The 14,742-nt window shown below is 37.9% G+C and overlaps 2 protein-coding genes across 4 annotated transcripts in view; both read left to right on the top strand.

The window, feature by feature from the left end:
* Positions 1–8,683, top strand: rad21 (RAD21 cohesin complex component). Of its 3 annotated transcripts, none has more exons than XM_023963804.1 (14): positions 1–272; positions 1,034–1,224; positions 2,476–2,605; positions 2,712–2,811; positions 3,079–3,185; positions 3,318–3,515; positions 3,618–3,743; positions 3,841–3,966; positions 5,601–5,824; positions 6,485–6,638; positions 6,820–6,965; positions 7,194–7,373; positions 7,584–7,667; positions 7,770–8,683. In XM_023963804.1, exons 2-14 carry the CDS (start codon positions 1,081–1,083, stop codon positions 7,959–7,961), a joined length of 1,911 nt encoding a protein of 636 aa, XP_023819572.1. In that variant the 5' UTR covers positions 1–272; positions 1,034–1,080; the 3' UTR covers positions 7,962–8,683.
* A 207-nt stretch (positions 8,684–8,890) lies between these two features.
* Positions 8,891–14,742, top strand: part of LOC101163927 (eukaryotic translation initiation factor 3 subunit H) — a 56,698-nt gene continuing 50,846 nt past the window's right edge. Inside the window, exon 1 of the mRNA XM_004077766.5 lies at positions 8,891–9,071. Coding sequence (XP_004077814.4) covers positions 8,970–9,071 — 102 coding nt within the window. The 5' untranslated portion in view covers positions 8,891–8,969. The remainder of the gene's footprint in view (positions 9,072–14,742) is intronic.

Genomic DNA, 14,742 nt, shown 5'->3' with positions numbered 1-14,742 from the left:
GGACAGCGCTGAGCGGGAGGAAGGCGGCTGGCGCCATCTTGACTGTTTTAATGAGTACAACAGGGGAGAATTTGCTGGGAGAAATAACCTAACCTTTGGGATTTTACTCTAAAGAACACGTTTTCCGTACGTATTTCTGCAGCAAGAATATTTTCGCGTATCTCGGTGTGTTTGAATAAATGAAAGACTCATGCATTTTGGGGTATTATCGATGCGGCCTTTCCTGTATAGGCAAGCGTTAGCCATCAACTAACTACGTTAGTCGAAGAAAAGTAAGAACGGAAATCGGTTGGCGCCTTATTTCTTTTACTGACATTTTTTTTCTGTGTTTATTAGTTTACGTGTGAATATATTTGAAAGACAGTTTTGCCCAGTTTTTCATCGCATTTCCCTGTAATTTTATTGTTCTTTCTCAAGTTAGCCGTTAGCTAATTTGTTTTAACCGTCTTGATGGCGCCGACTATCTACTGGCGTTGCGTACTACTCGGCGCTCTCGAAGATTCGTGTTTTTGTGCCAATTCCATGTTGCACATGTCACATTTTTTTATCCTCTTAACGAAGTGAAACGATAAAGTCTTCCTAGTCGACCTTTGGTTAATGTACTATTTTCTTGTTAGACATGTGGTTCTGCGACGTTTGCTTCAGGGTGGAACTTCAAAGACGGCGCTTATTTTGAAACCGTTCGAATTTACTCAGGTTTCTGGCGTATTTAGAGTGTTGTACCAGGCCAAGTCTATAAACTGTAAAACTAAGTTTTGTGGCTTTTTTCTGGCTTTAACCGTGCCAGGTAATTTTTTTAAACCGAATTTTGCTGAGTGTGATAAAATATCTCAAATATTCCAAACGCAATACTATTCGTGGTGGTTTAGCGTTCGTTCTCCGATGATGGAAATTAATTTTAACGCTTGTTATATTTTGTAGTGTTAGTGTCTATTTTGGTAGTTTGTCTGTACTTTTTCCCTTTCTCGAGTCCAGTCTTTGTTCTCTTTGAACAGTGTCTGGGTTATCATAAACTGGTTTTGTGTATTTTCAGGTGAACCATACCACAGTCTGAGTGTGTGGGCCAGGTGAACAGGGGCAATGTTTTACGCCCACTTTGTCCTCAGCAAACGTGGGCCGCTGGCCAAAATCTGGCTGGCGGCCCATTGGGACAAAAAGTTGACCAAGGCCCATGTGTTTGAGTGCAACTTGGAGAGCAGCGTGGAGAGCATCATCTCACCGAAGGTAACAAAACTGAATTTCAACAATTTAAATTTAGAACAGTCTGTGGCATCAAGTACATGTGGTGCATTCTGTAAGCAAGATGTGTTTGCTCAACCACACTCAAAATATGCTATTAGAATTGCTCTTGGTGCAAATCACAAAATAAAGAAAGCCAACTCGAATACGTTTTTGATTGATCTTATCATTTTAGTAATTCTTTCATTACTGCAAAGACCAAACTTTAACTAAAGTCCGAGTTAAAGCAATCCAGTTGGCCTGTGCCGACAGCGCCACAGGGAGTTGATTGCTCACTGTTCCTGGCTCCGCTCCCTTGTCAGTGCCTAGTACAACTAACATACAGCAGGGGGGCCAACGTTTTCCTTTTCTCTTGGCCGATAGATCCGTCACGGCTTGTGCTTACACAGCACCACTATCCCGTTTTTGAGTCCAGGGGCCAGTGCTGTGGCACCCCTTTCTGAGGCGGGGTTGGCATTCGGTGCCAAGTGATGGCACCAGATTAATCGCATCCATCCTAAATAAGCCTTGCCTTCGGGTTGGATGGATTCTGGCCCAGCAGAACTGGTGTGCTGTGAAAATGCCCAAAACGTTAGCAGAAATATTGTTCTTTTTTTTTTTTTTTTTTTTTGATTTGATTTGAAATGGTTTATTTCACGCAATTAAGTAGAAATAATACACAACAGCAATATAAACATCAGTTATACATTCATACAGTAACTAATCAAACTTAGGATAATTAGACATATTAATAAATATTGCTTGAAAGGGAGTGGAAGGAAGCAAACTTATATAATCCCACCCCGTTATACTGTAACCATTTTATTACATGATTTATCAATATCTTCTATGTTCTTCTAGCTGCCCTACTAATGGTGATGAAATGGTGCGCAAAGCAGCAGTATTTCTGTCATACAAAAACGTCTATTGCTATGATTATGGCTCGAAAACAACTCAAACACAGTTGGAAATGGGAAGATTTTATTCTAATATTTTTTAATGTACCCAAAACTGTAAGCTGTCGTGGCAATTTAGGAACCAAGGGCTGAAAGTTAAATTTTTTCAAATAGCTTCTGTTTGAATTTTTCAGGTGCTGTTGTTCAAAACACTTAGAAAAATCTAATGCTCACTAATCAACAGTTTACCTGCAGATTGAAAAATCCATTGCTATGTGGTGTGACTGCATTGATTTGTAAGTATATTTTTAAAATAAATCCATGACTACATGTCTTTGACTTTCTTTCCTTTCCCCTAAAGGTGAAAATGGCCTTGCGTACATCGGGTCACCTGCTCCTTGGGGTGGTCAGGATCTACCATAGGAAGGCAAAATACCTGCTCGCTGACTGCAATGAAGCTTTTATCAAGATTAAAATGGCTTTCAGACCAGGTAAAGGCAAACTTGATCAAAATGTTAAAGTTATGCTATTTGATTTTTTTTTTTTTTATGTAGATACCTTCTGCACGTTGAGCTTAATATTGCTATATACTTTCAGGTGTGGTGGATCTACCTGAGGAAAACAGAGAGGCTGCATACAATGCAATCACTTTACCTGAGGAGTTCCATGATTTTGACCAGCCCCTTCCTGACCTGGAGTAGGTTTACTAGATTAGAAATCACCGTTAGACCACGTCCTGTTTGTAAATATGTTCATATTAGTTAGATGTTGTGGAAACCCATTTCCTATCCATAACTAGGCTTCATGTTGGTTGAAATTAGACACATTTTCCGTATAGTTCAGTCTTTTCTATCTATCATTTTAAAGCTGTATTGTGTACAACTTTTAATGAACCCAATTGTCTCATAATATAAACAGTGTTGTTGAGTTTTGGTTAAATTTTACACTTTATATTTTCAAACAGTGACATCGATGTTGCTCAGCAGTTCACTTTGAACCAAAGCAGAGTAGAAGAAATCACCATGAGAGAAGATGTTGGGAACCTCAGCCTCCTGCAGGACACCGATTTTGGTAGGTCATATTAATATTCTGATGTGCAGATATAAATCCTGCCTTTTCGGTTTAAGAAATGTCACGCTGCAATTATGAGATTTGTTGTCTTTTTATATTTTATTATATCTAATTAATTGTGGTTCTTCTTAGGCGACTTTGGCATGGATGACCGAGAGATGATGCGCGATGCCAGTACATTTGAGGAGGACATCATCCACGGTCCCACAGCATCAAACCTTTTGCTTGAGGCTGAGCCTGGTCCAGCTAATCTCCCTGACAAATCCAACCATATGGATTATGATGACTTTGGGGATGGTTGCATGGGGAACTCAGATGGAGGAATGCTGGGTGAGTGGTCTTTTATGTTCATTTTTATGTCACTCATCTATTTTGGTCTACTAGGAGTCCGTGGGATATTTGTAGTGAGAAAAAAATATATATATCTTTCAGTTGACAAGCTACTGAGCTCAGAAGATGGAGGCGGCATCTTTGATGATCCCCCTGCTATCACAGAGAGTGTTGTGATGCCTCCAGATCCTGACAATGATGATGACGACTTTGATAACCTCCAGTCACGTAAGGCCTAAAAGCTTTGCTTGTGAAAAAGTTTTCATTGTGGCTTAAGTGGAAATGTATTTTTACACCAATAAATATTTTGTGTTTTATTCTTAAGCGAATCCAGACAGTCCAGACTCTGGTCCAGCAGAACCACTGCCAGCAATGGCCGACCAAACAGAGCAAACTACTCTGGTTCACAATGAAGAGGAGGCCTTTGCCCTTGAGCCTATTGACATCACAGGTATGTTTCATCCACTTGGCGGACAAATTGATCTAAAAAGTGTTCTTATTTAGTTGTAATGTGGTTTTGTTGGTCGCAGCTGTAGGAAGTTGGTTTTCCCTTTTAGAAAACACAACCTTTAATAAAGTTGAATGCACAACCATTTATCATAAAACATTTCAGTGTTAGTGTTCAAGCAGATACAAAGCAAATGTATATAAACTGCAAGGCACAAATGACAAAAAGCTTCATGTACATGTTCCTTATACATAGTTTAAGTGAACTTCTCACTAACGATAGAGGTTGTTAAAGGGGACTCTCTTTTTTTTCTTCCTTCCATTATATGTTATACTTTGCTGCTGACGTTTGTCAATTGTTTGCATTTCAAACAGGAAGTCAAACATTATTTTCCCCCTTAATAATCCAACCTGTTAGTTAACATTAACCCCCTTGGCTTGTGTTAAACATTGACATTAAATTTCATCTTTATAATCAGGCTTTATTAATTAAAAGAACACAACTCTCAAAACTTTAAACTATTGATCAACAATGTTGATAGATAATTATGGAGATAATTATGGAGAATGGTTTATTTCTTATTGAAGAAAATGTGAAGTGTGCTGTACCTTCACATTATATTTCGCTGCAACAGTTTAATTTAAATAAGAGTCAACATAACTTAAATTATACTCAAAATGACCCTCGTCTACATAGGAGGTGAACATCTAACATAAAAGGAGTCCATCCGATTGGTCAAATGCATAATGGGATTTATTTTTTATTTTTATATTATACTTTAAGCTGCTACAAGATTGTTTTACCACATTTAAAGGTACCCATTGATCTAAATTTTCACTGTCTTCTGCAATATGCGTATTGCACAGCTTGATATCACATAGCGATAAATTTTACAATTTATTGTGCAGGCTTAACATTACATCAACCCTACTATTGTAATTACTATTAATTTGTTGAAAAAACAAACAGTCAATAATTGTTGGATTTGTTGTTTTTGAAAAGAAAACACGGAATCTTATAATTAATCTTAGAATATATTGTTTGCTAGATTATTTGTTGTAACCACTCTCCTTTGTGATAAATTGCTTACTGTTAGAAAACTATTTCCTTTTTTAATTGGTGCCACATTTTTAGAGAACTGAGTTTCTGTAATGAGCAGCAGAGTTGATTACGTTTCCTGATTAAGGTTCCTGGTAAAATTTGCTCAATTTCTCTGCAATCTCAAAGACTTGATCCTGCTGTTGCAGTTGACTTGTTTTGAGCTTCTAGAAACTCCAGATGATGCCAGTCAGGAAGAGTCAATTGTTTTTCATTCCCATTGAACACTTGTGGGATCAGTTTGGGCTCGCCGTTTGTGGCAGAGGGACCAACACAACCATGTCTGCTGACTTGCAGCAAATGCTGGTTGAATGATGGGATGTTATTCCTTCACTGTTTTTTTTTTTTTTTAATATCCTCTTAGGTCATCCTTGTATATTTGTAGTCATAATTATCCTTCATGCTTGTCTAGATCTCAGTGTTAGAAATATCGTGAGGAACAGTGGTTCTTTTAGTTACACAATATTTGATGGGAACAAATCATTTTAATTGTAATTTTTGATTGGTTTTCATTTGATTTGTGTTACGTGTGTGTGTAGTTAAAGAGACCAAGGCAAAGCGTAAAAGGAAGCTGATTGTGGACAGCGTGAAAGAGTTGGACAGTAAGACCATCAGAGCCCAGCTGTCTGACTACTCTGACATTGTGACCACCCTGGACCTTGCACCTCCCACTAAGAAGCTCATGATGTGGAAAGAAACTGGAGGAGTGGAAAAGCTCTTCTCTCTTCCTGCTCAACCACTCTGGAATGCCAGGCTGCTCAAGGTATCAAGACTATCTCAACTATTAATATAATTTAAATCTGTGACGGATTCAACTGTCTGCATACAAACACTATCAACCAACGAGCCAGGTTACATGCCCACACAAATCGGACACTTGGGGAGTAATCCTGTTCATTGTGTTTTGAGTTCAAAGGTTTAGTAAAATGTAGTTATTTAACAATAATATTTCAAACTTTGTGTCTTTCAAAATTTCTGAGTTATTGGTAAACGTATCAACAGCTGTAGGATTAATCGTTCTAACTCGTCAGCATTATAACTTTGATAGTTTCTAGAAAATGTCAGCTATTTGGGGAGAAATCTACGTTACTTGTTAATCTGATGTTTCATTTTCTGAAAACTCTTGTTATTGAAAAAGAGATGCAATTGCTTAAACAATTTGATTCCTTAAAACAATTCAGATTATGGTCACATCCTTGGTGTGTAAGTCAACAGGCTCCATGTTATTGATTTTAAGAAGTCTCAATGCTCAGACTTTGTTTAATGTACTGGTATGGTTTAGATTTGAAATGACATTTTTATGGTTGCTTGTTTAGGTCTGTGTTTATTTTTTTAAAAAGGTCTCAGAGATTTATTCTTTTGGCCTCTTTGTATTGGCCATTTTTTATGCTCACTCCAACTTAAACCTTTTTCTTTTTGCCAGATGTTTACACGCTGCCTCACACCTCTGGTGCCAGACGAACTCAGAAAGAGGAGAAAAGGGGGTGAAGCAGACAGCCTGGATGAGTTCCTTAAAGAGCTGGAAAACCCTGAAGTTCCTAGAGAGGAGGTCATGACTCAACACAGAGATGTCATTGGTAAGTTACCTGCAGCTTATGTGGGAGTTTCAGAGTTAATTCATTTTGGATCAGGAGTGAAAACATTTATAAATTGACGTTATTGTTAATAGTTAATGTTGTCAAAGATGTAATCAATCAATAATGCTTCAATCACCCTCATTTTCTCTTAATTCAACAATTTTCACTGTCTGTCTCTCAGACCAGACCATCATGGAGGAGCCCAGCATGCTGTCAGCTTCTGCCATGGAGAGCAGCAGGGCAACACTCAGTGAAACTGTCATGCCCCCTCCATCCACCCCCCGTGCTGTCAAACACAAGAACATTGACAAAGAAGCTGCTCTTCCTGTGAGTAGCTGCAGCTCAAGACATTTATTTATTTGGCCAAAACGGCAATATTGAAGCTGGATGAGTTTGAACAGTTTTGTTATAACAATTTATAAGCATTGTCGAATTATCTGTTGGTTTTCTTTAGTCTATTCATTTGTCGACAACTAATCAATTATGAATATGTTAATGAGAAATTAAATATAATATATGGTTGTGCTGAACCTAACCTATTCCATGTTTTGATAGATGACTCCTTTAGAGCAGCAGCAAGTGGCCGACCGCTCAGACTTGTCACAGAGGCTAGACATGGCTCAGGTTGATCTCCCGCCTGAGGAGAGCAGCGTCAACCTCACCCAACTTGTCCCTGAGCTTGACCTTCTTGGCAGCAAAGGCAAAGACAAGAAAGATGAGAGCGATGAAGAGGAGGTGAGAAAAGAAAGGACAGCCTCTTAAGATGAACACTGGCCCATTTATCAGAATTCTGTCACAAAACTCTTGATTGAGCAACAGTTCAGATCTTTTTTATTAATTAGTTTATTTACTTTTATCTCTTGCCAAAAAAAGTTATATTTCTAAGAATCACATCTGTTGTGTGAGACCCGACCACCAGTTGATGCTGGCCTGTTTATTTCTCAGGAGGAAGAGGGTCAGGGTGGTGACCAGGACCAGGAAGAGAAGAGATGGAACAAAAGAACCCAGCAGATGCTGCATGGTTTACAGGTAAAAGCATTTGTATCATACTTATTTTATATTCTTGTTTGTTTTATCACCCTATTCAGTAAAATGTTTTATGAATTTAACACCCCCATTTTTTTCTTCTAGCGTGTTATGGCTAAAACAGGTGCAGACTCAGTTAGCCTGCTTGACCTGTGCCGAAATAACAACAGGAAGCAGGCGGCTGCCAAGTTTTACAGTTTCTTGGTTCTTAAGAAGCAGCAAGCCATTGAGGTCACTCAGTCTCAGCCCTACAGCGACATCATCGCCACCGCTGGACCAAGATTCAATCTTATTTAGACATTGGAAAACGCATACACTCTGCTTGCAACAAACATCCTTTTTTTATTATAATTGACTCAACTGTACCCGTTTTGTTTTTCCCATTGCCCCTTTTTTATTTTTAAAAAGATTTTACTGTACCTCAGATGGAATCATGCAGTATTGCTTTATATTGTGTGATGAAGAATGTTTGGCAAGTGTATTTATAAAAAAACACAAAAACCTTTTTCAGTCACCAATTTGTACACTTCACTTTTTAACTTAAATCTGTTGATTGCTCATTCCATGCATTTTTATTGTACCCCCTCTTTCAATTAAAAGATGTAACTTTTTAGATAAATACCTGCATTGTCACAATGAGGTCTATATTGACTGCAAATATCCCAAAAAGGTACTTATTACTCAGAAATGTAACCTTACCTATTTTTTTTCCCATGTTGCACTTGGTGGTTAACAATCAAAAAGCAAATTCTTCAATAAATCATAGAATCTTGCCTGGCATTAAAGACATGTTTCAGATGTATAATTCTCAAAAGTAATTGATTTCAAGTTTTATGTAAAAATGTTTTTTTGTTTTTGTTTTCGTATCTTTATACATTTATGCTTAGATGCCTTTTTTTTTTTGCATTATGTAACAGTTATATGTACTTGTTAAGGTCACTATCACACCTTTTTAGTCTTTGGGTAACTTCTAGTTGTGATACATCTGTAAAGATTTGAAATAAAGTGTTTTAAGTACATGCTTATGACATTCATTTAAACTACTTCAGGTTGTAAATATATATATATATATATATATATATATATATACACACACACACACACACACACACACTCTTACAATCAAATCGAAAAGTACGTGTCGTAAGTTTAAAGTCTTTGAGAAAAAGTCTCCGGTTCGTTTGTTTCGGCGGCTCAACAAACGGAACCTTTCTTTGCTGTATTTGTACGGACTGTTAATGTGTTGCATTCTTACCGGAAAGGTCCGTCTCTGAATGTTCCCCTCCCTTTCGGCGTGAGCGGCTCATGGCTTCCCGTAAAGAACTCAGCTCGGTATCAAGTTCTGGAATGGCTTCCACCGGCGGCACGCTGGACTCTCCAGTCAAGCAGGTCCAGATCGAGGGATTGGTACGTTTTAGGAGAGTTTTTAATTGTGCTTTGAAAATTAAAGATGGAGCGCAATTTAAAGCCTTAACGGAACACCGAGTTTTCGGAGAAAATACCTTACTTTGTTGTTTTCATTTCTTTTTTCGACGAATATTTATTAGTGTTTTTCACGATAGATTGTTATACACATTACTGAATTTCCAAGATTACTTTTAAACAGCTTTAAAACGGACTTAATCAAACGGGTAGCCACAGCAAAGGCTAGCCGTACTAACTAACTATGAGCTACACGAGCGTTAACTTAATAAATTGCATTCATTCAGGGATGCTCTCTGTATTATTATCACTACCCCCTCACCAAAAAAAAAAAATATACGCCACACAGAGCTGTAATGTTTTTCTCCAGAAAGAGAAATTGCTTTGTTTTGTGATTTATTTATTTTCTTTGTTTGATAAATGTTAAATAATTTAAGCGGCAACAGCAGGCCCAAGAGAGGACACACATGTCATCATCATCATGTGATGTTTGTTTTCACATTTTATTGTAAACACGGCTACATATGGCGTAAATAACTATGAGCACATTGAGTTAACTATACACTATACACCGTGAGTGCAGCACACATAATGTAAAAGCTGTTTTAAAAAAAAAAATATTTAAGTTAATTTTTTACATAACAGCCTCTGACAGATACTGAAAAACCATCTCTTTGCATAGGTTTCCAGGTAAATGGGGAATAACCACATCTTATAACTAGTTTAAGATTTAAAGTACAGTACACTTAAAAAAAAACATGCTTACCGTTTTAGCTCCTGCCTCTGTTGCTCATTCAGTATTGATCATGGTTTTTACTTTACTTTGAATGATGATGTGCTACCAGTGATTATCCTCAAACAGGTTTCTTAATATTTATTTGCCCTCATTGTAGTACCCCTGTCCAAACAGCAGAGGACAAAATTGCTTCATTTGCTCCACATTTTCCCCCAATGACCCAAAATGCACTGGTTAAAGAACTATTAATTAATGAACTTTATTTTATTTTATTCATTTATTTAGGGAGTGTCAAAGGAGCGTGACTTTTAGGTTGAGAGCTGTTTTCCTGCTTTTTATCTGTCCGTGTTATTAAAACTGCTCTAGGGTCTCTGGCATTAATTTAAATTTAAAATATTTCACTTTAAAGTCTAGTGTTAGGACCACAGAGATTTCCCTCATTCCTTTCCTAGTCTTATCAACCAAAGAAATGCTGCACTTGAATCTGTTTGGATGTGTGACCTGATATTTATTGAGGTGCTTGACAGAGACAGACAGAGAGGTGTTTGTTTCAGGTAGAGTTATGAAACACATTTTCCCTAAATGCACTTGGATGTAACAGTTGCTGCTTTGTTGCATCATGGAGTGTTTGTGAGGTTGCCCGTAGACAGAATTAGTGCTGCTGTGTAGCAGCTTCATTGTAATATTATTATTATATAAATTTGCTGTCGGGTTGGTTTCACTCGTTTGTGTCGCAACACAAGTGGAATTCAATAAATAATAGTTGAAAATCTACCAGTTTAAGGCCCAGAAAAACACATATCTACACCTCCTCCTGACATTACAGAGTTGATCCGTCTCCTCAGTCACCTCTCATCAATTCATGCATGAGAGAGGTGATTTGGCAGGTGATGGAATGAAGGAAGCAGTAAATAATAAAGACACGCAAGTTGTTGCCTTCTGTTGAGAAAAGTTACAAGACTCTGTGGTAATTCACTGCAATTTTTACAAACTGTAATCAAGTGTGCTTAGATTTGCACAAGGAACAGCGAATGCTGGGAACTTGTGGTTGCCAGGAATATTTAAATAAATAAAATGGTGCCTTGGTGTTTTAAGTTGATCACACCAGTTTTATCAATAAAAAATCATTTGGCATACTTTTTTCTTGCCTTTCTTTGGTTCCTTAAAAAGTTATTTTTGTTAAGGCATGTGGCTTCCATTAAAAAATCACATTTGCCTCAAACAGCAAAAATAAAAAGTCGATCTGTAGCTGACTTTGGTATTGGATAATCCACAAGTTAACATTTTAACTCTCTATTTTCCATTCCAAAAAAGAGGAAAAAATTATCTTTTGAAACAATATTGCATTTAACAGCTTCACTTTCATTGGGAAGCGTATCTAAGCATCACAGGAACCTTAAAATGAATGACTGTAATATTTCTTCCTTCTTGACAGTTTTTTCAGGATAAAGATTGTTGCACTACTCCCAAGGTTTCACAATAGCTCAAAGCTTCAAACTGCCCACTATTAAGAAAGCATTCATTTCTGTAAACTAGATAAAAATGGTAGGAACTCAGAAATAGGGTAAATTTAAATTTTGATGGTATTTATGGAGTGTTTCTTCCTTGTTGAGGCATTAAAACATATTTCCTCGGATTCATTGGGGCAGAGGCAGCTCATCAGATTTCTGTTTCGTGCTTTGTTTTTACTTTTCAGTGATAATCCTGAGTTGCCGGCAGATTTAAAGATTTCTTTTCCCAATTTTGTCGTACTGTTTCATGCTTGTGATTTGTCCAAAAATGGCTACAATTTCATCAAGTCCATGAAGAAAAGTTGGCAAACTAAATATAAAGAACCCTTGCTGTGCTTTCTATCTATGGCTTAACTCACCAAAGGGGACTTATGCCACACAATGTTTCTATTGTCAGGTAGTTTACAGCCAAGCATAGACTATTTCTGCACTCGAATGGTGAGAAAAGAAAACTCATTAAAGGATTGTCTCTTTGCTGTACTCTCTCATAACTTGAGCCCTGTTGTGTCGGGAATATCAGCCCCTTTGTGTGACTGGAAGAAGATTTATGAAAAGAATTAAAGGCAGCCAACGGGGGATTTGGACCGCAATTGATCTAGCACAATTCAATTTTAAGCTCGTTGATTTATGATACGCTTTTTCACATATCAATCTGGAGTCTCTCCACATGAGGTGAGCTTGCTAGGCTAGCCGCTGGTGAGCTAAATCAATAAATTTGGATTTGGGGGCGTGAGTAGTGGGAGGTAAAAGATAACACTGGAGAAAGTTGGACTTAAATATGAGTGCATGCATGTCAGGACAAAATAAAAGCTTTCTAGGCTTGATTTTATAATGCCTCATGACATTTACTGACCACCAGGAAGGTGGACGCACAAAGGTACAGTAGACTCCAGCATGTCTTCCTTTTGTTTTTAGTACGCCTCGTCTTTTTCACTCCTTGTGCAGATTAAAAAATTTGTATGAAACATTCGACAGTCCTACATTTTTTATTTTTAAACAATTGCCACCTTCACCGTCGAGTCATTTGTCAAGACGGTTTATCTGTAGTGTAAACAGGGAGTCATTGATAAATATAACATGAACTCATTAGGCTATGCTGGAGGTTATCAGGAGTGGCATCATGATACAAAGAAAATAAGGATGATCATGTTTTATTTCAGGTTTATACTTCAAGAGGAATGATGGGACAAAAAATACAACAAAGATCTGAAAGGGAGTGAGAAATTGTGAAAGCCGCACATTTAAAAAAGTAACCGACTAAAGCCAGATCCTTTCACCTGGTAATCGCCGTGCTCTTTTGAATGTTTTTCTTTTTTTAAAAGATTTTTTTTATTAATTTCTCCATTTTGATATATATGGAGCATCAAGCATATGTAGCAGCATTTTTTTCATCTGCTCCTGATTTCAAGCTAATTATTCTTAATATATGTCCTCCATCTTAAAAAAAAAAAACATCCCACAAAAACCTGTTTAAAAACACCAAAAGCACAATTTCCATTGGAGTGGGTCTTTAAATCGTTTGGGATTTAACAATCAAACAACGTGTTAGCTCCTCTTGTTTCGAAATTCTGAGATGAAATATAATTACATAAACCAAAATGAGCCCCTGTGTGATTGTCAGTAAACAATGCCTTGAAGGTGAAAAACTCTTTCAGGTCAAAGAGTAAGCAGTATTTTCCTTTCTGTTTTTGGGTCAGTGAGGCCGATGTTGAGGTCTGTCAGTGTCACATCTTTCTCTCATGTGATTTTCTTTTGTCTCTTGTCACTGTTTCCTCTTCACACCCTCACAGATGCTCCTCATACTCCCCTTTCCCAGCATTTCTTCGGGTTTCCTTTTCGCTTTGGCTCCGTTCACCTCCTTGCCCAGCAGCACTCCGCATCCCCACTGAATTCTTACTCGTGCGTGCTTTCACTCTTTCTCCCCCCACTTTCCACCTGTCTTTGCCCCTAAAGACCTATCGCTCAGCTCAGGCCCCTTTGGTAAGAAAAAGGCAGACGGGTGGGGAAATACATTTGTTTGTCTTCCCTCTCTACCCCATATTGTCTCTTATTTGCCTGCCCCAAGCTCCTTACTTGTTGCATGACGATTTGAGCACCGACGTGAAATAAATCACTTCTCTTGTCGTGTAGTATGGGTATGCATGTGCTCATGGGCAGCGAAGCGCAGACTGCTTCATAGTGGCGTTGGGCGTTTTGATTCTTTATTTTTTTGTGAGCGTGGTTGCAGGACCGCCACCCAGCTGCTGTGTAGATGTGTGTGTGTGTGTGTGTGTGTATTATTAATGCCTCTGGCTATGATCTGCCCACACCGTTATCAGCGTGATTTATGCTCTCCCTGTCTCCACTATGCTTTTCAGTTTTTTTACTTCTTCCACTTGTTCTTTTTCATTTAGACACTCAAAATTGCTCTGTACTTTCATATGCGCCATTATTAATATCAATTTTTAAAAATTTGGAGACATGAGTCTCTATTTTTTAAACTTGTCTTTTTGGTACTATTTTTATCTCTCTGTGAAATCAGATGCAAACCCTGACACATAAAGAGTCTATAGATGAGACAGTCAGGCGTGGGACAGCAGAAACGAGTTCAAATGCTCCCCCCTCCCACTGCGTAAGTGTAGCATTTTCCCAAAAAGACTGTCTCTTCGTGCTGAAGTGTAAATTGGTGAATGGTGCTGAATACTAACCGGCCTTTTTGTACGCACTCGAAAGGAGCGATAATGGAGCTTGCAGGTGGTGCTTCCCACTCCACCACTCAGTCACAGTCTGATTGCCTCAGTAACGTGGCCCAGAATTCCTTCCTGATATAACGAGTCTTTTTGGCAGCTTTGTGCTTGAATTAGGGGTTTAGGGCCCTTGTACAGAGTGATGGATGAGGAATTATTTTACTGCTTTTATTATGTGTATGTAAAGTATAATTGAGGCGAGAATTAATTAGCTGTGATCAAGTTTTCTATGAGGCACATTTTTTTTCAGCCCTTTTGCTCATCAGATGAAACATTTTGACAGCGTCCTGCCACCAGCTGCAGCTCTGACCACATAGTCCCACCACCAGAAAATAGTCAATACTTAACCAGGAACTTCTCCCGATTGCTCTTACTACCAAGATTGACGTTTGTAGACGTGTGACTAGTTAAAGCGTCCAGTCATGAGTAGATTTTACAAAGGCATCAAGGATTGGTGGAGTTGCTTTCTTTTAAAGGATTTTAAAGCTTTAAAGTTCTACTTCTTTTTAGCTATGGAAGCGATTCTGTAGCATAATTAAAAATAAAAGTCAAAACCAGAAATGCTTTTTCATTTACAAAATGAAGCTGCATTTTTTTTGACTCAAAATTAAAATGAAAAAGCAATCCTTGAAAAAGCTTTTTCATTTCTACTTAAAAAACGCTTATTCTGTGTCATAATTAAA

The sequence above is a fragment of the Oryzias latipes genome, chromosome 16 (assembly GCF_053564925.1).
Source record: "Oryzias latipes strain Hd-rR chromosome 16, Olatipes_Hd-rR_3.1".
Classification (NCBI taxonomy): Eukaryota; Metazoa; Chordata; class Actinopteri; order Beloniformes; family Adrianichthyidae; genus Oryzias; species Oryzias latipes.
The sequence above is the reverse complement of the archived record's forward strand: the minus strand, read 5'-3'. Positions and strand labels throughout refer to the sequence as shown.

Bases quoted from the DNA above. Each gene is read 5' to 3' on its own strand.
- rad21 (XM_023963804.1), top strand. From the start codon at position 1,081: ATGTTTTACGCCCACTTTGTCCTCAGCAAACGTGGGCCGCTGGCCAAA. The intron at 1,225-2,475 runs GTAACAAAACTG...TTTCCCCTAAAG, and splicing joins AGAGCATCATCTCACCGAAG to GTGAAAATGGCCTTGCGTAC. The intron at 6,639-6,819 runs GTAAGTTACCTG...TCTGTCTCTCAG, and splicing joins TCAACACAGAGATGTCATTG to ACCAGACCATCATGGAGGAG.